The 23857-nt window shown below is 54.4% G+C and overlaps 1 protein-coding gene across 3 annotated transcripts; it reads right to left on the bottom strand.

Moving 5' to 3' along the window:
• Positions 1 to 1840: 1840 nt before the first annotated feature.
• Positions 1841 to 22549, bottom strand: MEAK7 (MTOR associated protein, eak-7 homolog). 3 transcript variants are annotated; one of them, XM_069549650.1, is made up of 9 exons: positions 22442 to 22548; positions 15334 to 15509; positions 13713 to 13865; positions 12403 to 12633; positions 11905 to 12049; positions 8042 to 8470; positions 5472 to 5590; positions 3824 to 4003; positions 1841 to 3335 (listed from the first exon to the last, which is right to left on the bottom strand). In XM_069549650.1, the coding sequence occupies exons 3-9, from the start codon at positions 13782 to 13784 to the stop codon at positions 3222 to 3224; spliced, it is 1290 nt and encodes a 429-aa protein (XP_069405751.1). In that variant the 5' UTR covers positions 13785 to 13865; positions 15334 to 15509; positions 22442 to 22548; the 3' UTR covers positions 1841 to 3221. The 3 variants fall into 3 exon arrangements, with proteins under 3 accessions (XP_069405751.1, XP_069405752.1, XP_069405750.1); XM_069549651.1 differs by lacking the exon at positions 13713 to 13865 and having other exon boundaries at positions 22442 to 22549; XM_069549649.1 differs by lacking the exons at positions 13713 to 13865; positions 22442 to 22548 and adding an exon at positions 16412 to 16531.
• Positions 22550 to 23857: the final 1308 nt, after the last annotated feature.

Here is a 23857-nt window from a genome sequence, read left to right on the forward strand (position 1 = left end):
CCTATCAAACATTTTAGATGTAGTCAAAGTGCTACCAAAGGTCAGACAGAATGAAGCATTTGAAGGGGGAAAACGAAAGGTAGTAACAGAAATAGCTTTTACATCTTTTTATCATAAAAGTGAATCGCTTTGCTGTACATCTAAAACTTAACACTCTAAATCAACTACAGGTCAATATAAAGTAAAAAAATGTTAAAGAGAACCAAAAATTTTTAAAAAGGAAATACATTTTGGATGGAGCAAAGATTTAGGAGAAGGCTAGAAAGCACAGCAATTTTAATAGTTGGTGAAAACACGGCCAATGGACACTCCAGGTCTCAAAGGTATAAACTGAGCTTGAAAGAGGTGTCTTAGTTCGTTAATATCTAGATAAAAAAGCATGTACCTTTTGATCCAGTAACTTGGCTCCGAAAGGTGCACCCTCCAGACAGAACCACAGAAAGACGAGCATAAATTATGTTCCCTCCAGCGGCAAACAGTTCCAGACAGACCGTTCCCACGCTGGGGATGGTTGAACGCCGGAAGGAAGGGGGCATCCATCTCACGGGACGTCACACAGTTGGGGAGAACAAAGGGGGAGATACAGAGCCATTTCTACCCAAAAAAGGTGAGGGACAGACCAGGGTGTGTAACACCTTACCTCAAGGGAAGAAAAGGCTAGAGGGGCACAGGAGTTAGGCTTAGCTTTCAGGCTACACTCTTTGGTATTTCGACCTCTTTTGCCACGTATGCATAAGCTAATCTTTTAATCAGAAAATATAGTGGGTCCATCAACAGATGAATGGATAAAGAAGGTGTGTGTGTGTGTGTGTGTGTGTGTGTGTGTGTGAGATGGAATACTACTCACCCATAAAAACACCATGAGGTTCTGCCGTTTGTGGCAACATGGATGGACTTGGAGGGCATTGTGCCAACTGAAGTCAGACAAAGATAAATACGGTCTGGTATCGCTTACACATGAAATCTAAGAAATAAACTACCGAGTCAAACAAACAAGCAGCAGACTCACAAATACAGAGAACAAACTAGGGGTTACCAGTGGAGCAGGGCAATAGAGGGGGCTGGGGGAAAAGTATGGGGTTACAAAATCATGTGTGTGAGACTTTTGAAACTCGTAAAGCACCAGAGAATTTAAGCGCTGGAGAAGGAAATGGCAACCCACTCCAGTGTTCTTGCCTGGAGAATCCCAGGGACGGCGGAGCCTGGTGGGCAGCTGCCGTCTATGGGATCGCAAAGAGTCCGACACGACTGAAGCAACTTAACAGCAGCAGAGAATTTAAAGCATCCTTCCTTCAATAGAAAAAATTTTCCAAAAAGTAACTATGATGGGAAAAAAGTTAACTACAGCCATGCTTTGAAAAGCTGTTTAAAAGCCATGTGTTAAAAAGTTAACACAGCGCTTTTCAGCCCTTCCTTCCAGCACCTTCAGGGACCCTGATCTGTCTCCTGATAAGGGAAGGAGGCCGCCTCCCATACAACCCAAACTTTTATCCCCTTTTTATCAAAGAACAAATTCCTCATGTGTTAAAACTAGCACTGCAGGTTTCCCAGGCCCAGGAGGGGTGTGGTTCCTCTGGTCACTGGTCACTGTGCACAGGCCCTCAGCTCATGGGGTCCCATGGCTGTCCCACGTGCCCTTCACAAGGGCACGTCCCCTGGGTTACCAAGCGCCTGGGCCGGGCACCTGCTCCCGTCCTATAGCTGAGCTATCCTGGGAAACCATCAGGCCCCTGGGCATGACCTGCACTCTTGTGAGAAGAGGCACGAAGTAGGGAAAAACAGGCCCGGACACCTCCAGCCTCTCTGACAGCCACAGACAGTAAACGGTACTGAATGGACCTTTTAATATTTGTGAGTATTATTCCACTGCATTTTTATTAAAAATCCGTAACAGACTGAAGACTCAGGGCCTAATTCTTCAGATTATGGTAAGGATATCTGAGGATCCTAACATCCTGTGTCTGCTTCCCATCAGTCAGGAAGCCACAGAGCACCTGAGAAGCTGTTAAAACTGGCCCTTTTATAAGGAAAGTCAATCAGGACACAGCACGCGTGTCACTGTTGCGAGCGTGCGTTTCCTTGTGAAGACCCACTTGCAAGGCCTTCCGCTCGGGGCTCAGCAGCAGGTCTCATGAGCCTCCTGTAGAAAGCGCAGAGCCTGCAAGTGCACACAGCTTCGGTTCACTATGGCTTATAATCGGGGCCGACTCGAGAATAAGGCAGCATTTATTGTCAGATCTGCAGGACAGCGTGGAGCAGGGGAAGACAGAGGCAGGTGTCTTAGGGCTGAGCCTGCAACACCCCTGAGCTCGATTCTCAGTGTGTCAGGAGGTTCTCTGGCCCACCCACATCTCCGCTAGCATGGCAGGGTCACTGTTTACGGCAAGTCCACAAGGCCGCGGTACACACCATCCCCTGGGGGGCAGCACGGAGCGATGCTGGAGGCCAGGAGCCCAGGCCGGTCCTGTTGAGTCACTTGCCCCCAGCTCCTGGGACAGGCGGCATGTGAATCAGCACGACCCTCGGCCCTGAGTGTGCCCACATTTACATCAGAAACAGGACCGCCACGCTGCTGCTCTGCTCACCTCCTGGCTTCCCATGCGCTCCAAGCACAGGCCCACCTAAAAAAGCTGAGAAAGGCCGACATCCAACCCTACTGAAGACCCAGGTCACTGTCACCTTCAAAATCTCCTATTTCCCCCATTAGTACACTGCTAACGCTTATTTTTTTTTTAGAAATATAGAAATTTCGTATCAGAGGAAGTTACTCCCCAAAGCACAGGGATTCCCAGCTGAGCACCTCTGCCCTTGACAAGAAGAAATGGAACCTCAAGGCTCTTAACTGGGGGGCCTGAGCAGAGGCCCAGTGACCCCTAGTGAGTGGAAACGACCCCCCACCCCCACCACCACTGCAAGAACTCCAGTCCCCAAAGATGGCAGTTCCAGCCAGTCTCAACATCTCAGCATCCTCTTTGGATTTCATCCCTAGGGCATGAGCCAAGTCTAAGGATCAGGTTGCTAGCTGTATGCTCGGGATTCCGGGGGAGACACCATCGCCGATGGACACATGGCAACAGAGAAACTGTACTCTGTGCAGACTGGGCACTGCCGGGACCACCAGGATGTGACCCGCACGCTCTGGATCAAAGTCAGGCCTCCGTGGGACGCAGGAGGGTCGGCAGGCTGAGCTCTGGCTCCAGGGTGGCCTGCGCCGGCTGTCATCACTGCTCATCGGGAACCTCCCGGAGCCCTTCGCTGTGGCGGCCCCGCCCACTGGCTTCCAGCAGGGCCCGGGCCTCAGGGTCGATGTCCAGAATGCTCCTGGTTTTCCTGACCTTGGGAAGAAGGAAGGAGGGGTGTGTTCAGCGACAAAACCAGCCGGTGATGTCCTGCCGCTGGCACGTTTCTCAGAGCAGACTCGGGGCCCTACTGATGCCACAAGGGAAATGCAGGAGGCAGGGGCCCTGGCCCTGCCCCCACTGTGTCCCCCCGACCCTGGGAGGCCATCGCTGGGAGGTGACGCGGTGCAAGGAGGCCAACAACTCATTGTTGAACCCTGGATTCAGAAGGGACCCCAGACCCTCCTCAGCTTGCAAAGGAGCCCCTGTCCATCTGGGACCCCACCTCCCTGGGGTGGTTCTTTTAGGAGACCCCCCCGCCCAGATCCCAAACAGGACTCCCCGCCCAGCTGTGCACCCACAGGCATTCCTCTGGCCAGCGACGGCTACTGGGAACAAGTCTGGGAAAACCCATCTCCAGGTGGAGGTGTGAAAGGTATGCAAGGGATCAAGCCGAGAGAGAGGAGGAACGCCCCCACGCTCACCGGCTCTGCCTTCGGGGCGTCTCCCACCGCCCACACCTCCATCTTCTGGAACTGGAAGTCCTCCTGGGCCGACAGCTGAGGGCTGCCGTACGTGGTGCACGTGGGCTTGGCCTTGCTGTGTCCTTTCCCGAAATCAACGTCGATCCACAGCCCAAAGTAACCGTGCTGTCCGCCCATGCCCTGCAGAGGGAGGCACATCAGACCACGAGGCCCACCCCAGCCCTCAGGCCACAAGGGCGTGCAGAAGCGAATGCAGCTTTCTTCTTTTCAACTGTGAAACGATATGGATTGGTACAACTGAAGGGTCCCACTGCGGGTCCTAGAACGCTCATCCAGGTGTCCTGAGTCCCACCCAGTGGCTCTTTCTCACAGGGCTGGCTGCGCTGGCAGGAAACACAGGTCAGGTCCTCCCTGGTGGTCCAGAGGCTAAGACTGCACTCCCAATGCGGGGCGGGGGCCGGGTTCCATCCCTGGTCAGGGAGCTAGATCCCACACGCCACAGCTCAGTTCGCCCACCACAGCTGAAGACCCAGCGCAGCCAAACCAGTAAAATATCTTAAAAGGAAATGCAAGCAACAACAGAGGACAAAAGAAGGCAGCCGATCAGACCCAGACGCTGCAGTCCGTAAAATGAGGGGAGGGGTCCACCCAGCACTCGAGGCCGGGAAACCTGTGCCCGGGCCCCAGGACCCAGGCCCCTGTGCTGGAGCAGGCATGCAGGGGGCAGAGGAGGAAGCTACCTGGCTCTAGGCGAGAGGCCACTGGGAACAGACCGCTGTTCAGCCTCTCTGGTCCCCTTCTCCGGGTGCCACCTCCACCGTTGCCTCTACCCCGGGGCCCTGGGGCCCGGAGTTAACGCTGAGCAAGGGACCAGGGCGGACACCAGCCGCACTCGGGGGCCGCCTCTCCCTGCTGGCCGACTACTGACCCCCTGAGGCCAAGACCCTCTCCCCTGTCGACACCAAACTGCACTTTCAGAAGGCGTCTCGGGCTGTCGGGGGGCCCGAGGGAGCCCCAGAGAGAACCGGGGAGGAGCTTGGGGCCCGCTCCACACCGCCGAGGTTGACCCACCTTCCCCGCCCCTCGGCGCTGCAGAGTCGGGACTGGGAATTTCCCAAGAGATGCTTTTCGTTAAGCAGTGGGGAAGAGGAGGAGACTGGGGCTGCCGGGAGACGCCTCTCGCACCCGAGGTAAGCATCTGTGCGGGTGCCCATCCCAGCTCCTCGCCCAGCCCTGTCCCCACCGTCACCTGCGGGCTTCACTCCTGCCCGCTTCTTCCTGTGGCCGAGTTCAGCCTGACGGGTCCAGGGAGCCTAGCGCTGCCCCCAGCATGAGTGCCAGGGCGGTGTCTCCAGCCACAGAGGCCACAGACCAGCCACTTGATGACCTGGAAACTGGCGGAGCCCATCATCCACACACAAAGCCCAGAAACGCCCCAAAAGAGGCCCCGTTTTCCAAGGGAGAAGGTCGGTCCTGGCTGTCGCCCCCGGCGTGAGCACCCCGAGATCCAGGCAGGATGGACTGGACACCACACGCTGCCTGACGAGCTGGGCGCGTGCCCCAGGGCACGTCGGGGCCGGGGCTGGCACCGTGGGGTGGACGGCACCGCAGGGCCGCGCCCCGCCCCCGCCCCCGCCCCCGTCCTTACCAGGCCGTTGGGGATGGTCTGCTGCCCTTGATTCAGGTACATGTAGTGGTCGTTGTAGCCCGTGCAGGTGTACACAGCCATGCTGGGGGAGATGGAGAACAGGAAGCACCTGTCGTCCCCTGAAAGGGAGCAGAGCGCAAAGGAGCCGGATCACCCACCGCAGCCGGGCACGGGAGGAGCAGGAAACGCAAACAGGGCCGCTCAGAAGGCCGAGCTGGAGGAGCTTCTCGGGGTCCTCGGTGTGCAGGGGTTGGGGGGGGGGGTCCCACACGTAGGGGCAGAGCCCTCAGACCAGCAGGCGGATCCCAGACCCACGGCTGCCCGGGGCCCGTAGGATGAGCTGCGGCTGGAAGGCGAGGGTGACCGCCAGAAAGGAACATGGTGTCTGCCTGCTGGGGATGCTGCCCCGCCTCCCAGAGTCAGAAAGAGCACAAAGGGCAGGTGGTTAATGCGGGCCCCAGCTGGGCGCCCGTATGGCCTCAGGCATGCCATCCAGAGAACAGAGGATGCCTGCAGATGCAGCTGGCTGGGCAGGGGCCGCACCCAGGGAGAGGTGACCCTCCACCTTCACCTGGGCACAGGCATAGGCATGCTCTGCTCAGCGGAGGTGCAATCAGAGCTCCAGAAATGAGGAGCCCTCCACCTCAGACTCCTTCCCCACCCCCATGCACTTACTGAGGGGCGGTGACGGAGGGCACACACCCCCACCCCGGGGAGCTCCCAGCTAGGTGGGAACCAGGGACGTGCCCCACAGCCGCGGGACCTTCGCCACCCCGGTGACAGTGTGAGGGCACCTGAGAAAGGACCCAGCTCCGGCTCTGGGGAAGGGAGCTCCAGGAAGCAGGCGGGGAGCCCGAATGCGGAGGGGGGACACGAGGCGGGCGTGGAGCCCCAGGAGGCCTTAGGGAGGACAGCCCTGGGTGGCACAGAGCCAGGACCCGCGATGCTCAGGCCTCCGCTCCAGATGGACCCCGGGGGCCTCCACTGGGACTCAGCTCCTCTGAAACCAGGAAGGACGGCCTGAGATGGAGACGGCTGGGTGAGGGCCCCTCCGTGGAGGAGGGACCCCCGCGGGGACGAGGCAGGCCTGAGGGAACAGTGGGACCCCTCGGCTGTAGAGCAAGGTTTGTGGGCACTGGAGTTGAGGGGGAAGGAAGGTGAGCCTGGGGAGGCCACCGGGACCGGGAGACACAGGGCTGCCCTCCAGGCTAAAGACTCAGGCTTGAGTCCATGTGCCCAGAAGGACGGGTCTCGCCTCAAGTAACAGCCTGGTCCCACCCGCAGCCCCGGGACCATCACTTCACCTGCTGGTCCCAAGGCTGCCTTTCAGCCAGGGTTCCCCGGCTCCCAGTGCTGGGTGAGGTGCCGGGGCCACAGAGCATGGACCCCACACTAGTCCATCCTGGGATCCACACCCAGAGGGAAGGGCCACCTGGGGAAGACAACCCTCCACTCCAGGGCGCACGGCAAGCACCGGGGAGTCACATGACCTACAAAGGCGTCAGTCCCACGGGGGGGCTCCTCACCTGACTCCCACCACCACACCACCCCCTTCACCCCACGGTTTACAGGCTGCCCTCCCCATGGTTCTGGGAACCCCAGGCCCAGAGAGGGTAAAGCACCCCGCCCAGGACGGAGCCGGACTCTGCCCAGCACTGCGGGCCTTTGGCTGCCCCTCGGCCGGCAAAAGCGGAAACGAAGTGACCCTGTGGGTGTCACGTCTCCTCAAGGCGCAAATACTCGAGATGACTGGGGGACCAATAGATGAGAAATGCCCAGGACGTGAAAGGCATCTGCAAGGCTGGGCTGCCCCCTGCCGGAATCCTGGCAGAAAGAGCTCACGTCTGAAAACCTGGTAACTGCTCTTTCCCAGTTCTTCAAGCAGAGCAATGAATGCTGCTCTCGTAAATGAAAGCTGGAGACACAGCGGAGCTGAGCGTTGGGTTAATACGAGAGGAGCTGGAAGAAGTGCAAGTCTCGTCCAGATAATAATGACTCTCGGGGCTGTTCTTCCACGTCCTCGAGCAGAGCCTCCAATCACAGAGACCCAGCTTTTCGCCCCCAGGGACCCCTCCCCATGATGCTGTGACAAGGTGGGCAAGCAGCTCTCTGTCCCTAATCGTGTGTACCGACAGCGGAGCCAGAGCTGGGCTCCTGCCGTCCTGCTGCAAGTTTGGGGCGTGGGTGGGTGTCGGCAGAGGGTGCTGGTAGGGCCGGCTCCCCAGTAAAAAAAAACAAACCCTGGGCACTGACGCTCTAACACAGCCCCGCTGGATAGCACTGCACCATTTAATGATGCTGAGCCGCTGTTTCCTCGCCTGAAATCCGGGGGTGAGGACACCTGTCCGGCTTCCCTGACCCAGCAGCCAGAGGCTATGCAGAAATGCGTGAAGTTAAACCTCATAAACACCATGCTTCCCCATCCTCCCAAACACATCTAGAAAAAAATGTTTGGGGGAGGAGATGGAAGAAACAGCGCACACGGGCTGGCGGGCTCAGAGGTCCCCACGTGGCGGCTGAGGGACCAGAAATCGCCAGGAGTCCTGCGCTACCAACGTGGGGCTATTCACCTTGAAACTGAGGCTTGACTTCCCAGGAGCAGGAGGCGAAGCCCCCGAACACGTGCCCGTCGCAGTCCTCCAGCAGCACCAGGCAGGGCCCTCCGTGTGCGATGCGCCCGCAGAGCTGGGCGAAGCTGTTCCCGTGGAGCTCAGTCGCGAAGAGCAGGCGCCAGCGGAGCCGCCGCTCCTGGGGCAGGTGCGAGTTGATGTAGATGACGGACAGGACATCCAGGATGCTGGCAAACTCCCGCTGAGGGTCCACCTGGCGCTCAGGGACCAGGGTGGCCAGCTCGAGGGACGAGCGCAGGAGGAGGAAGCCCTGGTGGATGACCAGGCTCAGAAACGTGGCCACGTGGTGGGCCCGGAACACCCAGTCCTCAAGCACGGCCCGGTCACAGTCGCGGTCCAGCCACTGAGGGCCCAGAAGCTTCCCGCCACCTAGTGGAGGAGAAAACAGTGCTGGGGGGTGGGGGGCAGTGACATCTCCTTCCGTCTGCTTTCCTGAACCTGCTCTGTCCAACAGGGGAGCCACACGTGCGTTTCATCCGCATCGAGATGTGTGGCGAGTGTCAAATGCACACCCCATTTCAAAGACTTAGTGTGGAAAAAAAAAAGTGTAAAATAACTCGTGTTTTTTTTTTAACATTGCCAAGGTTAAAGTATATTTTGAAAATTTTCTTAAAATTAGTCTCACTTGTTTCTTTTTGCTATTTTCATGTGGTTACTAGAATATTTAAAATTTCACATGTGGTTTGCTTGCAGTTCACATCCTACCCCTGTTGGACGGTGCTCATCTAAACAACTCAACATCAACGCTCTTATCTTTTCTCTGCATTCCCAGCTGCATTTCAGAGGCCCAGGAGACAGTTACACCCTCCCCCTGGGGCCCTAAAACCCCCCAGCACCCCTTCCTGAGAGGGCTGGCTGCACCAAAGCCACGAGTTTAACAAAGCCATCTGGGAAGGACTCAGACGCCCAGTGCCCTCCAGCGACATCAGGCTGGCGGTGGGGCAGTCGCCAAGTCGTGCCTGACTCTTTGTGACCCCGCGGACTGTAGCCCCCACCAGCCTCCTCTGTCCATGGGATTTCTCAGGCAAGAATACTGCAGTGGGTTGCCATTCCCTTCTCCAGGGGATCTTCCCGACCCAGGGATCGAACCCTGGTCACCTTCACTGGCAGGCGAGTTCTTTACTGAGCCACCAGGGAAGGCCCACATGAGGGTAGAGGTTGGTAACGTCCTGGGCACCCCTCGATTTATCTGGGGAGAACGGGTTTCATTAACTACGAATTATGCTTCATGGTTCTAAGCAACACCTATGTCTCTGATTTCCATCTCTTACCTACTAAGAACAGAGGTGGCACGGCAGTGGCACCAGAAGACAGACCAACGGGACTCCATCCAAACATGACGGCCTCATACATTCACAGCAGATTGTCTTACTATTCTTTCCAAGTCCCAGCTATCTCACTTAATGTTTCAAACTCTGTCTAGAAATCCAGCTTTATAATAAATCAGTAACACTTTTATAAAATAAGTCAACTTTGTTTTATACGTCAACAAAGCTACAAGATTCACCTCAAGGCAATTTTAAATTCCAAGTAGATTGAAATATATACTGTTTCTCCACCAACAACAGCAGAACACGTTCTTCTCCAGCAGGTCTGGAATAGTCTTCAGAACAGACCATATGTTAGGCCATAAAGCATGCCTTGACAAACTGAGAAGAACTGAAGTCACGTAATGTATGTTCTTCAGTCACACATAATAAAATTACAACTCAGAAGGCAATTTGGGAAATTCACAAATATGTAGAAATTAAACAGTATACCTCTGAACAACCAATGGGCCAGGGAGGAAATCATGAGGGAAGCCAGAAAACACTGAGCTGGACGAAAACAAGAACACAGCATAGAAAAGTGATGCGAGTCAGCTGAAGCAGCGCTTAGAGGGAGACGCACCGCCATAAACGCCGATACGAAAAAGAAGAGCGACCTCAAATCAATAACCTAACCTCCTACCTTGAGAAACCAGACGAAGAAAACCAAACTAGACATCGGAATCAAGATGCCAGAGTAACAGGACACGGAGCTCACCTCTTCCCACAAAGACATCAAGAACACATGTACACGACTTCCCCAGTGGCCCAGCGGTTAGGAGTCCGCCTGCCAGTGCAGGAGACATGGGTTGGATCCCTGGTCTGGGAAGATACTACGTGACCCAGAGCAACCAAGCCCACGCAGCACAAGCACTGAGCCACGTGCTCCAGGGCCCGCATGCCACAGCTACTGAGCTCGCATGCCACAGCTACTGGTGCGTGTGCCCGGAGCCCACATCCTGCAACCAGAGACACCACCACGATGAGAAGCCCACACGCCACATGAGAGAGCAGCCCCACTCACAATTAGAGAAAGCCTGCACTCTGCAAGGAAGACCCAGTGCAGCCAAAATCAAGTAAGTAAAAAAAGAAGACATCTACAGGCCATCCTCAAAAAAAGTCTCCAAAATATAAATGCTGGACAGGGTCTGGAGAAAAGGGAACTCTCCTACCCTGTTGGTGAGAATGTAAACTGGTACAGTCACTATGGAGAACAGTATGGAGGTTCCTCAGAAAACTAAAAGCAGAGCCACCCCATAATCCAGTAATCCCACACCTGGGCACGCACCCAGACAAAACTACAATTCACCAAGATCCACGCACCCCAAGGTTCATAGCAGCACAACAGCCAAGACGTGGAGACAACCTGAATGCCCAGTGGCAGAGGAGTGGATAAAGAAGACGTGGGGCCTACATAAACCAAATATTGCTCAGCGATAAAAAGAGAGCAAAGCAAGGCCATTCGCAGTAACATGGATGGACCCAGACATGATCACACCCAGTGAAGGGGTCAGAAAGAGAAAGATGAAGTGTGCGATTACTTATATGTGGTATCTGAACAACGACACCAGCCAATACGCCTGTGAGGCAAAAGCAGACTCACACTCACAACAAACAGATGCGTGGCTGCCGGCGGGAGAAGACGGGGGAGGACAGGTTGGGAGGGTGGGGCTGTGTGTGCGTGAGTGCACACTTGGTCATGCCCGACTCTTTGCAACCCCGTGGACTGTAGCCCACCAGGCTGCTCTGTCCATGGGATTTCCCAGGCAAGAGTACTGGAGCAGGTTGCCATTTCCTCCTCCAGGGGATCCTCCTGACCCAGGGATCGCACCGCGTCTCTCGTGTCTCCTGCACTGGCAGGCGGGTTCTTCATTACTGCGCCATCTGGGAAGCCCGAGGTTGGGGCTAGCAGATGCAAACTATTATAGATGGAACGGGATAAACAACAATGCCCACTGTAGAGCACAGGGAACCATATTCAATATCCTGTTACAAATTATAATGGAAAAGAATATATTTAAGTCTAAATGAGTCACTTTGCTGTACAGCAGAAATCAACACAACACAATCCATGACACTTCAATTTAAAAAAAAAAAAAAAGGAAAAACCAAACTAAATTTAAAGGAAGCAGAAGAAAGGAAATAAAAGACTTGAAGATAAATAAAATAGAGGTTAGACAACAGAGAAAGTCCACAAAACCAAAAGCTGGCTCTTTGAAAATAACAAGAAGTGAACACAACTTTAGCTAGACTGACCCAGAAAAAAAGAGAAGACTCAGATGACTAACATCAGAAATGAAGGTGGAGACGTCACTACGGACCTGGCACAAATCAGGATTATGAGGAAATACTATGAACAACTGTATGCCAAGGAAGAGATAATCTCAATGGTCCTCCAAATTTGGAAGACGCACTTACTGACTTTAAACTTTAATACAAGATGGCGTGGAACCACTCTCCGACACCAAGGTCTGGGGACTAGCGCGGGGCACTTGCCTTGAAGCCTCATCTCGGAACACAGCTGGGCAGCCAGCACCTGCACCCTGGATGGGGAGCCTGGGGGTGGCTTCTGACTCCAGCCTCGCAGCTGCCGTCTGTAGTTTAGCACGTGTACCACAGAGCCAACCAAGTCCTCTGTAAACTTGGAAGATCACAATTTTACCGTTAATTGCACCACCATCGTACCTCTGACCTACATCAGATCAACATGGAGAAGGGCATCTTGTCTCACTAAGGCCAACGTGGCGGACCCCAGGGTGGGAAGAACCACGTGACTTGGGTAGTTATTCAGCTTTCCAACAATGCCCTCGGCTGGTCTAGTTGGCTGATGCCTCTTTGTCCGGGAGTCCTGACCTCAACCGGTTATGTGGTCCAGGGCCCCCCAGGGGGCACTTCTGCACAAGGCCTCCATCAGCTGCTGCACCATCCTGAGCCCCCCACCAAAGGCCACCAACACTGCCTGGGCTGGCTGCGAAGTGCCTGGTGGCCTCTCACCTTGTGGACATCTCTTGCTTTCACGGGACCTCCTGAGGCAGAAATCATGTTCAGGATCACGAGACTCTTCTCCTCGGCAGTTCCTTTCAACAGGTGGGACGTGGACGCTGTGAACTGTTCCTGGGAGACGCGCTCGCTGGGCCCCTTTGCCTTCCCGCTGCCGTCCACCCTCCGCATGCCCTCGAACAGTCTGGTGACCATCTCAGGGGGAAGAGCATCCCCCACATGGCCCTGCAGGGACAAGCGGGTGAAAAGCGCAGACAGGGTGCAAGTCAGACGCGGTAGGACGACGGGAAAACAGCTAAGGGACCAAGACCCACCGCAGAGAACCTTCCCGGACCCCTGGTGCACCATCGCTGCCCACTGAGGGTGTCATACCACCCCAGGACCCACACGCCGAACGTGTCCCGGCCTGTGGCTCATCTGGGCCATCAAACTCTTCCGTCGTCTGTCCCCATCCTGCCCTCCAGACTTCCCAGTCTCCCCAGACCGGCCATGTCCTTCCTGCCTCTGGCCACTGGCTGCTTTTCACTCTGCTAACATCTTCTCCATTCTAGTTCCGGCAGCTGTCATTTGCATATCTGGATTTATTTCCACATGGAACATACGGTCTGTGTAGTGCTACACTGGTCTCCTCTAGATTAGGGACCTCCAGATATATTAACTATCCATCCACGTTCTTTGTGCTCAATATGCATCGGAAAGTGGGGGAGGGATAACCTGGGAGGTTGAGATTGACATATAAACTCTACTATATATAAAACAGGGCTTCCCTGGTGGCTCAGACAGTAAAGAATCTGCCTGCAATGCAGGAGACCTGCGTTCTGTCCCTGGGTTGGGAAGATCCCCTGGAGAAGGGAATGGCTACCCACTTCAGTATTCTTGCCTGCAGAAGTCCGTGGACAGAGGAGGCTGGTGGGCTACTGAGTGACTCACACACACACGTATATAAAATAGGCAACTAACAAGGAGCTGCCGTACAGCACAGGGAATTCTACTCAACCCTCTGTAACGACTTATATGGGAAAAGAATCTAAAAAGGAGTGGGTGCACATATTTGTATAACTGACTCACTTTGTTGCTCACCTGAAGCTAACACAGGACTGTAAAGTCACCGGATGGGCCAAAGATGTCTGTGATGTTGCTGCTCTCTGAGCACCCAAACGCACGTGGTTAAGAGCCCCACGGAACGGGGCCAAAAGATGGGGAAGCGGGCAGTCTTCACTCCTTGTCAGGTGCACCCTGACCCTGAAACTTCATTATTTTGGGGGGTGGGGAACAACAAAATTCCTAGGACAACAAACACTTACGAATCCTGAAGGCCAAGGTGGACTTGAGACTTGGCGGTTATCAGACCCACAAATACAGCCTGGGCAGCCCATTGCAAGGAGAAATCAGGGGACGGTGGTGCAAGAGACGGGAAGCAGTCAGCCCCTCTGGTCAACCGCAAGTGGGAAAAGTCCCTGAACAGTGTGAGATGAAGGCAGAGTGGAGCAGCTGCCACACTGACCACGGAGCCCACAAGGCTGATGCCAGGAGCCAGCATGGGAGATCCCACCCACGACAAGGTCATGCGGAGAGGCCTGATGGGCAAGGCGAGTCAAGTCTCAAGGGGTCCTCTGCCTGAGCATCTACCCCGAAACCAAAATCTGTGTGTTTGCTGTCTGCTATACTGTAGTTTTCTGACATTACCACCTTTCTCTGGAAAAAGTTAACTCAGAGCTCCAACAGTCTCCTGCATATAAAAAGAATGTCTCAGTTTAAACCCCTCTGATGGCTTTCTAGCTTATCTGACCGGTCTGCCCGGACTTTTACAACTTGTGGATTGTTTACAGCCCCCAACCATAAGAGGCACAAAGCTTAAAACATCTTAAAGATATAGAGCCTTTTAGAGCCAAGAATTAGTTTGGGGAAGAGTTTGTTGAGTTACTGTTTGCCACCAGGCCTCCATATCCTTTATCTTTTAGGCACCTGGGAAGATATTAATCAATGTAAACGGGATGCAGAAATAGGAATATAGTAGTTTTTGATGTTAGCAATACTAGACTTTTGAGCTAATGAATTTTCTCTTTGTTATAAATCACTGTACTTCTCTTCCTCTGTTATAAATTGTTGCGTCCTTGCTATGTAAGAATGTAACTTTATTTAGTGCTTTCTGAGAGTGGCACCAGACTTTGGGAAGAACAACACTATTACCCTTATCAGAAAAGGGCTGTAAAATGCTAATTGGCCTTCCGGCCAGATGATGTATATCACCTAAGACTTGTGTATACAACTAGGTATGCAGAGAGAAAGCCTGGTCTCGATAAAGGGTCAGGGCTGCTGACACTGCATAATTTTGTATTATCCATTGATCTCTATGTAAAATCAAATGTACAAAAGGCCTTTCCGGACAATAGAGGATGGGTCTGTCACTGGAAAGACTGGTTTCCCCCGTGTCTTTTTTTCTTACTCCTTTTGAGGCTGAATTCCCCTCTGGGACGTGGAGGCTCTCTGTGTCTCCTTACTTGCCCTGGCTTCTAAGACCCGCAAGAGAGGGAGCCTAAGGTGGGGCACCCTCCGCTATTCAAGTGGGCGCCTGTGGCCTAACATAGACGGTGCAGGTTCCTTGTCTTGGAACTTTATTAGCTTTCTGCGTAAACCAAGTTATTCAGCCTCTCTTCTCCACTAAATTTTCCTACTACACTATTTCTTCCTAATCTCTCTTTATATTTCTAAATAAATAAGTTTTTCCTCGCCACGCCATCCCCGCTTCAAGTTACCCTGGATCCACCAGGGCTGGACCCCGGCAGGCTGACAGTCGGTACTATCTGTTTCTTCACAGAAAACACATCTCTCTGTGTTCCCACACCTGCCTTACAGGAACTGAGGGTCAGCAGCAGCCTGACTCCTGCTCCAAACTAAACACGAACTCCCAGATGTTACCCTTGCCTTCAATGCCTGCAGAGAGAAGGATCTGGGCGAGGCACTGGAGCCAAGCTTCTCCAACGACAGAGCATCGAACAGCCTGTTGACCTCAGCCTGCTCCGTGGGGAGAAACCGCGAGGAGCACTCCTGTCCTGGGTGACTCTTGCTGTTCCCCATCTGTCCCTGCGGCTGGCAGGACTCTGCAGGAGAGAAGTTCACACCCGTTAGAGACAGAAATCAAATATGTATAGGTGGCTCAGCTGGTAAAGAATCCGCCTGCAGTTCCGGGGGCCCAGGTTTGATCCCTAGGTTGGAAAGATCCCCTGGAAAAGGAAATGGCAACCCACTCCAGTATCCTTGCCCGGCGAATCCTACAGACAGAAGGAGCCTGGTGGGCTACAGTCCATGGGGTCACAAGAGTCGGACACATGACTTAACGAGTAAACCACATATATATTTTAACTATTTTGCTGTTTTATCTTATTTTATTGCCCCATGCCATGTGGGATCTTAGTTCCCTCACCAGGGATTGAACCCTTGCCCCTTGCACTGAAAGTGTGGCATCTTAACCACTGGACCACCAGGGAAGCCCCAAAATATGTCAATCATAGAAAATGTCAATAATTATATGGTCAAGGTAAGCAACATGGATTTACTTGCAAAACGCAGCAAAAATGCAGACCTATGTAGTGTTTCGATGTGGTAGAAATTATTATTATTATTTTTTAGTTGCTCAGTCGTGTCCGACTCTGTGACCCTGTGGACTGTAGCTCACCAGGCTCCTCTGTCCATGGGGAGTCTCCAGGCAAGAATACTGGAGAGGGATGCCACTTCCTTCTCCAGGGGACAAATTAGTTGACATAAATAAAATGCGAAAACTCAGTCAGATTCCTCTGACTTCTCAAAGCCTGCTCGTAACTGCTAACCATCTGGATTTCTTTGTTCCAAAATAGTTTCTAAGCTAATGTAACTAAAAGGTAGAAAAATCAGGATTTTAATCAAAATATTCATTTTTTTAAAAACCTGAGTTGAAAAAATAATCTATAAGGGTGGATGATTACACGTATTTAAATAAAATCAACACCTTGCAAGTATCACCTACAGAGCAGAAGTGCCGTGGGACACGTTCTTCCTTTGTGATCCTGGCTTCTCGTGGTGGCTGGGCAGCCTCGGGCAAGTGACCGAAACTCTCTGCGCCCCAGGTTAATAATCACAGCCCAACCTTGTATGGATGGGATCATGGCGCATGCTGGCCAAAGCTGTGAGAACCCAGCCCAGGCCTCATCTCTGGGAGGGATACTAAGAGAGGCTGGCACCCAAAGGCAGGTGGCCCAGGGGCTGCAATCGGGTCCCAGACCTCATTATAGAAAGGGGTCCAGCACCATCCGATCCACGGATTCAGACAGAACAGCACATCCGAGATGAAGCAACCATGCAGAGGGCACAGTACCTCAACTCCCTAACTCCTGTCTTTAGATTTCATGTGGGACCCACCACGGTCAGACTGCTGGGGAGAGGGGCACCCCACCAAAGCAACAGCCCGTAAGTTTCCCCCAGGTCACGTGGAGGGGGCAGGCTGTCCACAATCCAGGTGGAGCATGGATCACAGACCTCAAGAGGAAGTGGGGTGCACGTGGGGCCCTTCTTCTTACTGAAGTGAGAGTCACACAACAGCACAAAATGACCCATTTCAAAGTGAGTGGTTCAGTGGCATTTGGTACACGCACAGCGGGGTGAGACCACCACCTCCATCGAGACCCAGAACATTTCCATGACCCGAACAGAAACTCCACGCCCATTAGTGATCACACCCCATTCCAGGCTCCCCAGGCCCTGGCAGCCACTAACACACTGTCCCTGTGGAGCTGCCTGTTCTGGACACCTCGTGTAAATGAACCATCCAACACGTGGTCTTTGGGGTTTGGCTTCTTCACTCAGTATAACATTTTAAGGGTGCATCCATATTGTAGCACGAATGGGACTCATTCCTTTTGATGGGTGAGTAATACTGCAGTGTATGAAGATACTGTGTTTGGCTTATCCATTCAGCTGTTGATGGACATTTGAGCTATTTTCTATCTTGGGGGTGCTGTGAACATATGTGTACACGTACTTGTTCGAGTCCCTATTTTCAGATTGGGGGGGTGGATATACCTAGGAATGGAATTGTGGGGTCGTATAATCTGATGTTTATTTTTTGAAGAATTACCAAACTGTTTTCTATTTTATATTTCCAGCAGCAAAGCATGAGGGTTCCCATTTCTCCACATGCTCTCCAACATTCTTCCATGTTTTACTCCCACCATTGTGGGGCAGGGGAGGGAGTTTCCAGCACAGGGCTCCTAGGAGGAGCTCCAACACACTTGGCTGCTGGAAACGGGGGCTTACACAATGCAGTTTGCAGCTGTTGCTCACAGGCCATTTGACCTAAATGCTTCCACTGCTCAGCTTTCTCAGCAGCTTAAGAGCCGAAAAGGAAAGCCTTCGGCCCCCGGCTCGGGTTCCAGTCTGCAAGAGGCTTCCTTATCTTTGAGATACAGGGGGCGGCGCCAGCTGGTGCCTGGTCTCCCTCGGGGGCACAGCCCAAGCGGCTTTGCCAAGGCAGACCCGTCCTCTTTGTCAACTCTTCTAAGAGCCCAATAAACCACCTGATCGCATAGGACGTGCTGAGATGAGCCATCTGCACTGTTCTGACCGGGAAGGGGGCTGTGGGTTATTTTGGGACCCCACATGGTGACCTGATCTGCCTGGGGTTTTGCTTCTGCTTATTGCTACCTCCGCTTTGCTTACATTACTGGTAAGTCACAACAGCTTTAGTCAAAAATATTTTCAGATTCATACCCTCCCCAAGCAGGGAAATTCAAGATTTCTCTCAAGATCTCTGTTAATTTATCAAATCACCGAAAACTTATCCCTCAACCTTCCCTGCATCCCTATCTTGTTATCCTGCTGAAATCTTGAAAACCCAAGTGTATAAAAATGCACCCTAGGAATTCCAGTTTGTTCTCAGGGTCTTCATACCAAAGGTCATCACGCCTTTTCACTTCCTCTAGAAAACCTGAAGGTTTGTGACAAGAGAAGGCCCATGACTCCTATGCTGGGAGAGATGACTGCCTTCTAAACACCTGGGGGGTTTTTGAGATGTGAGCACAGCTCCACCTCAGAGCTGGACCCTCCGGGCTAGCTGACAGCTGTGCCCACCCCGGTGGGCTCCCAAGGCCGACCTGGCAGATGCGTGTGGTCCACTAGGAACGTCAGATGCCAGACCCCGTGAGCAGTTCCCTTGGGTCCCCCGTCTGGCTCGGAGGGCCCTCCTGTCTGCCTCTGCACACCTCACCATCTCCTCAGCCTCAGGTTCCAAGACTACCCAGCGTTCCTGACTTTCAGAGAACTGACTGTTGCCCTAAGGGACACAGACCCCTCCTTGCTCACTCTGCTTGGACCCCACTTCCACCTCCCACCCACCCCCAGGGTCATGCCTGACTCACCCATAGAATCTGAAAATCATAACGGAGACTCTGCCCCACGGCCACCTGGCGGCCGGCACCCGAGCTAGCCTGGCACATGTGGACACACGGACACGCTGATCCAAGGCCTGGCGTTCCTCGCCCGCCTCTCAGGTGGACAGCCCGTTCCCCACCACCTCATCAGATCCTGGGTGCAAACTCCAGGAGGCCAGCCTGGCCCGGGTCCCCCGCATTCGGCCCCCGGGGGACACACTCCAAGGCCCCAGGCACTCAGGGGCCCCTTGGATCAGTGCCCTCAGTTCACCACCCGTGACCGGCCCCTCCCCACCTCTGCACCCCACAGCCCACGGTGCCTGGGTCCCCAGGGAGAGCTGATGGGACAGGGGATCCAGCTGATACCACCTGGAGGTATCAACAGTGATGCCTCTAAATGCCGCACTCAGATTCCCCACATCTTGGGAGAGGGCCTTCCTTCTCAGGACCAAGGAATCGCTCTCTCAGGGGCTACCAGCCTCTTTAAGGGGGACAGCTGGGGCTGGAAGGCCACTGGCCCATAAATGCCTCTCCTCGGACGTCCCCTTCCACGGCTGAGGACCCAGTGCAGCCAAGGGCTGTTCCCCTAGGTCACGGGGCCCGCCGCCTCCAGGATGCTAGCTTTCCTGACACCGGCACGGGCATCCAAGTCCTTCCACAGAGGACGGCGTCGCCTGGGCCAGGCCCCATCTGAGGGCAAGCAGACAGAAGCCTCAGACAGGGCCTGCAGGAGCATCCCGTCCAGCAAACGCTGTGGAGACTGGCGGGGAAGGGATGAGAGCACACAGGGGGGTGGCGAGAATGTGTCCCGAAGGACACATTCTGGCTGGGTCTCCAGCACCCAGGGGTGGCTCACCCAGGAAGCAGACACAGTGCACAAAGGTGCAGGGCAAACCCAGGGTCGTCCAGGCGAGGTCTGGTGCGGGGAGGGCGCCTGAGGCAGCTACAGAGCAAGACTGGCGCTCCTCTGCCTCTACCCAGCCCCCTCCTCGGACCCACCAGAAACAGGCTCCTCCACTGCTATCTGAACACCCGTGGGAAAGGACCGAGGCTGGGCGAGGCACCTGTAGGGAGGACCGGGGCAGGGGGAAGGGGGTAAGAAACGTAAGGAGACGTGCAGCCCGTGGCGTGGGAGCTCAGGGCCGCGCCTGGAGGACATGCCAGGAAAGGCCCAGAAGCAGGGCAGCCGGCAACACTGGTTTTCCTTCCAGGAAGAGGGAGAACGGGGTGTGGCAGCCCGGAGCTGGAGCCACAGGCCTGGAGTCAAGAAGAGCTGGGAGAAGGGCAGCCTCTCGGGCCACGCCCCCTCAGCTCACCAGTCTGGGTGTCTGCAGGGCACCGGTGAGAGGACGCATCTCAAGACAGCTCTAGGAGGCTTCCCTGGTGGCTCGGTGGTGAGGAATCTGCCTGCCAATGCAGGAGACACGAGTTCGATCCCTGATCTGGGAAGACCCCACATGCCGCGGAGCAACTAAGCCTGTGCACCTCAACTACTGAGCCCAAGCTCTAGAGCCAGGGAGCCACAGCTCCTGAAGCCGGCATGCTCTAGAGCCCACGCTCCACGAGAGAAGCCGCTGATATGAGAAACCCGAGCACCAGAACCAGAGAAAGCCCCCGCTCGCAGCAACTAGAGAAAACCCACCCAGCAACAAAGACCCAGCACAGCTAAAATTACATAAATAAAAGTGATAATAATCACAAAAACTGGCTGAACGGCTGAATAAGTGAACGCAATTTGAAAAGAAAAGACAGCTCTAAGGACACCCCGCCTCCTGCTAAAAAGGCCCCCAAAAGGCAGGATGAATAAAGGCAGTGGTACAGCGCTCCCAAGTTCATCCTGCCTGGACGCCATCACCTGAATCAGGCCTGAAACCTCTTCAATTAACTTTGGGGAGGAACTGAAGGCCTTCGATGCGTCCTTACTTCTCCCCAAAAGCACATTTCTGAACTTTCAGTCCCTGAAATGGTTTTCTCATAGGACAGTCCTGGGTGCACCTTGGTACATGCAACAGACTTTTTCTTTCCCGGCAAGCTGTGCATAAAACCACCCAGAGCTGGCCTGAGTCTCCCGCAGGGTTACACAGATCATGTTCTCTGTCAAGGGGACACACCCAGATGTTCCTTTAAGGTTGCTAACCCCGGTGGTTCTCAACTAGGGGTGGTTTCCTCTGCCAGGGGACAGCTGGCAATGATGTCTGCTTGTCACAGCCAGGGAGGCTGTGGTTCTAGCCACTGCTGCCATCTAGTGGTTAGAAACCAGCGGTCCTACTAAATACCCTACAATGCACTGGACAGTCCCCACAACAGAGAGTACCCTGCCCCAAATGTCAGGAAGGCTGGGGATGAAAAACCGGTGGAGCGGAGGGGCAGAGCAGGACAGTCGGCACTGGAGTGTGCTGATCTCCACAGCGCTTGCCTCTCTGGACAGGGGATGCAAAGATGTATAGATCTGAGCTCAAGTTCTGACATCGGTTGGTGTGACTGTGGGCAAGTAACTAAGCCATTTCCAGCCCTAGTAAAACAGGGAAAGTGCCTCCAGTCCTGTAATGAGGAGGAGGGGGGAGGATTAAATGAGGTAACACAGGGCATTTAACTCAGCTTTCTGGAGGCCAGAGGAGACACATGAGCTCAAAGCAACAAGATCTGAGACCTTGAACCCAGATCTATGCATCTGCCTTGCAACAAGGGGAACAGCCCAGCTTGGAAGAAGCAAACCCCTCAGTGCTGGGGAGGGAGCCAGGAGCTGTTTTTCCTGCAGAATGGACCACAGTAAACTGGCTGGCATCCAAGGATGGCTCAGACGACTCTTTTCAGGGCCTTTCTGAAGGTTCCCATCTTCAGGAGACACCCTGGACTCCCCACCTCCTCCAAGGGAGCATGGTCCTGGGAGCAGTCACCTGGCCCTCAGTACACCCTTTCTGGGAAGACTCCAACCACCTCATCTGCATCAAGCTTTGTTTACATCCCAGAACCAGCAGCCTTTCTGGGAGAGGTCAGCTTGAGCCTGGGCCAGCTGCTGGCTGCACAGAGTCCCTGCTGGCCAGAAGGTGACCTGTCCCGCTCCTGCCCCATGCTAGCCTCCCTCCGTCCAGGGAGCCCCAGTGACTGATCTGCAGGGGGCACTTTCTCCTCCTCTCCCCGCTGCTCTGAATTTAGCCGTCAGCGTCACTCTCCTGGGACAAAGCGAGTAGGTTGTGTCCAACTCAGCACACACTCCAGCACAACCCCCTGCCTCGCCTCTTCCCGAAGATGCTCCGCAGTTCTTCCCCCGTCTACACAGCTCTTTCTCGCTCTCCCTCCTGACAGCTGGCCTTCACCCTGGGGACCTTCCGGCAAGCATCGGCCTAGAACCCTCTGACCTCAACGACGTGAAAAGTAGGAGTAATTCTGTGCTCCAACTGACCTAGCGGGGATATCCTCCCTCGCAGCTGTCCCCCTATCACTCCCCACTCCACCCCAAGGCAGAAGCACCGGCCGCCAGGAAGGGTCAGGGCCCAGGTCCACCCCGGCACTAACTGCTCCCGGGACGAAGGCCATCATCCCCAAAGCTTCGCTGGTCAAGCTGCTCCCTCTGGGCCCCCAGGCCGGTGACCTTCCCCTACCCCCAGCCTCAAGTCCACCGCTCGGCTCACCCAGGTCCTGGCCCTCCTCCCAGAGTCCACCGATCTGCCTTTCCGGTTGTAGTCCAGATTTTCCTCTGGAGCGGCCCAACCCCGTTGCCAGGCGACTACGCTGACAGACAGCTCTCTTTCCCAGTCGCAGGAGTGAAAGTCTAGGGGGTGGAGCGTGATAAAAATCCAGCCAGTGGGTATGCACAGAAGAGGCGAGGGCGGGGCCGTGGGCGGGGCCAGATGCAGGAAGAAAGGAGGTGGGACTCCCGAGGTGCCGCGCCGGGGGAGGAGCTGGGAAGAGAGCTGGAGGCGGACTCGGGAAGAGAGTGGCTTAGGGCTGAGGGGAGGAGCCAGGGAAGAGCACGTGGGGAGGGCGGGGTTTCTGGTTTGGAGCGAAGCTCTCGCTTCCCTGTCCCCTCCATTTCTGCTCCCCCAGACCCTACCGCGTCCTGGGAACCCTCACTTCAGCCTGCGTTCTCTACCAGTCCTTTCCAGGAGCATTTCCATGTGCTTAAGTATGTCCAGTCCTGATAAATTAACTCTCCTTGACCCTCAGGCCTTGTCCAGCTTCTCCCACCCTAGCCCACCCCCATGCCCTCCACCCCAGCTTCACTCCATAATGTCTAAGGACTGCTGTCCAGATTTATTAACCTTCCATTCATTGCCCAAACCACTGAAACCAGGCCCCAGGGGCCCTTTCATTAAATCTACAGTGCACTGCAAATGGTGATTGCAGCCATGAAATTAAAAGACGCTTACTGCTTGGAAGGAAAGTTATGACCAACCTAGACAGCAAATTAAAAAGCAGAGACATTACTTTGTCAACAAAGTTCCATCTAGTCAAGGCTATAGTTTTTCCAGTAGTCATGTATGGATGTGAGAGTTGGACTATAAAGAAAGCTGAGCATGGAAGAATTGATGCTTCTGAACTGTGGTGTTGGAGAAGACTCTTGAGAGCCCCTTGGACTTCAAGGAGATCCAACCAGTCCGTCCTAAAGGAAATCAGCCCTGGGTATTCATAGGAAGGACTAATGTTGAAGCTGAAGCTCCAATATTTTGGCCATCTGATGCGAAGGGCTGAGATGGCATCACCAACTCAATGGACGTGAGTCTGGGTGAACTCCGGGAGTTGGTGATGGACAGGGAGGCCTGGCGTGCTGCGGTTCATGGGGTCGCAAAGAGTCGGACACGACTGAGCGACTGAACTGCACTGAGTTCACAGTCAGCATTCCTGCCTTATAAAAACTCTCCTTCCTAGGGATCTAGATCACCAGCCCTGGCTTGTCTCCTCCCCCACCCCCACCCGATAATTTATACTCCACACATCCTCCGTGAGGTCACTTCCTTCCACTGACTGCCTTCCTGGTGACTTCACTTCCCACCTGTCTGTGCTGCAGACCCCCAAGCCTGTACGTCCAACTGATAGTCTAGTCTGCA

This window comes from Ovis canadensis, chromosome 14 (genome assembly GCF_042477335.2).
Source record: "Ovis canadensis isolate MfBH-ARS-UI-01 breed Bighorn chromosome 14, ARS-UI_OviCan_v2, whole genome shotgun sequence".
Classification (NCBI taxonomy): Eukaryota; Metazoa; Chordata; class Mammalia; order Artiodactyla; family Bovidae; genus Ovis; species Ovis canadensis.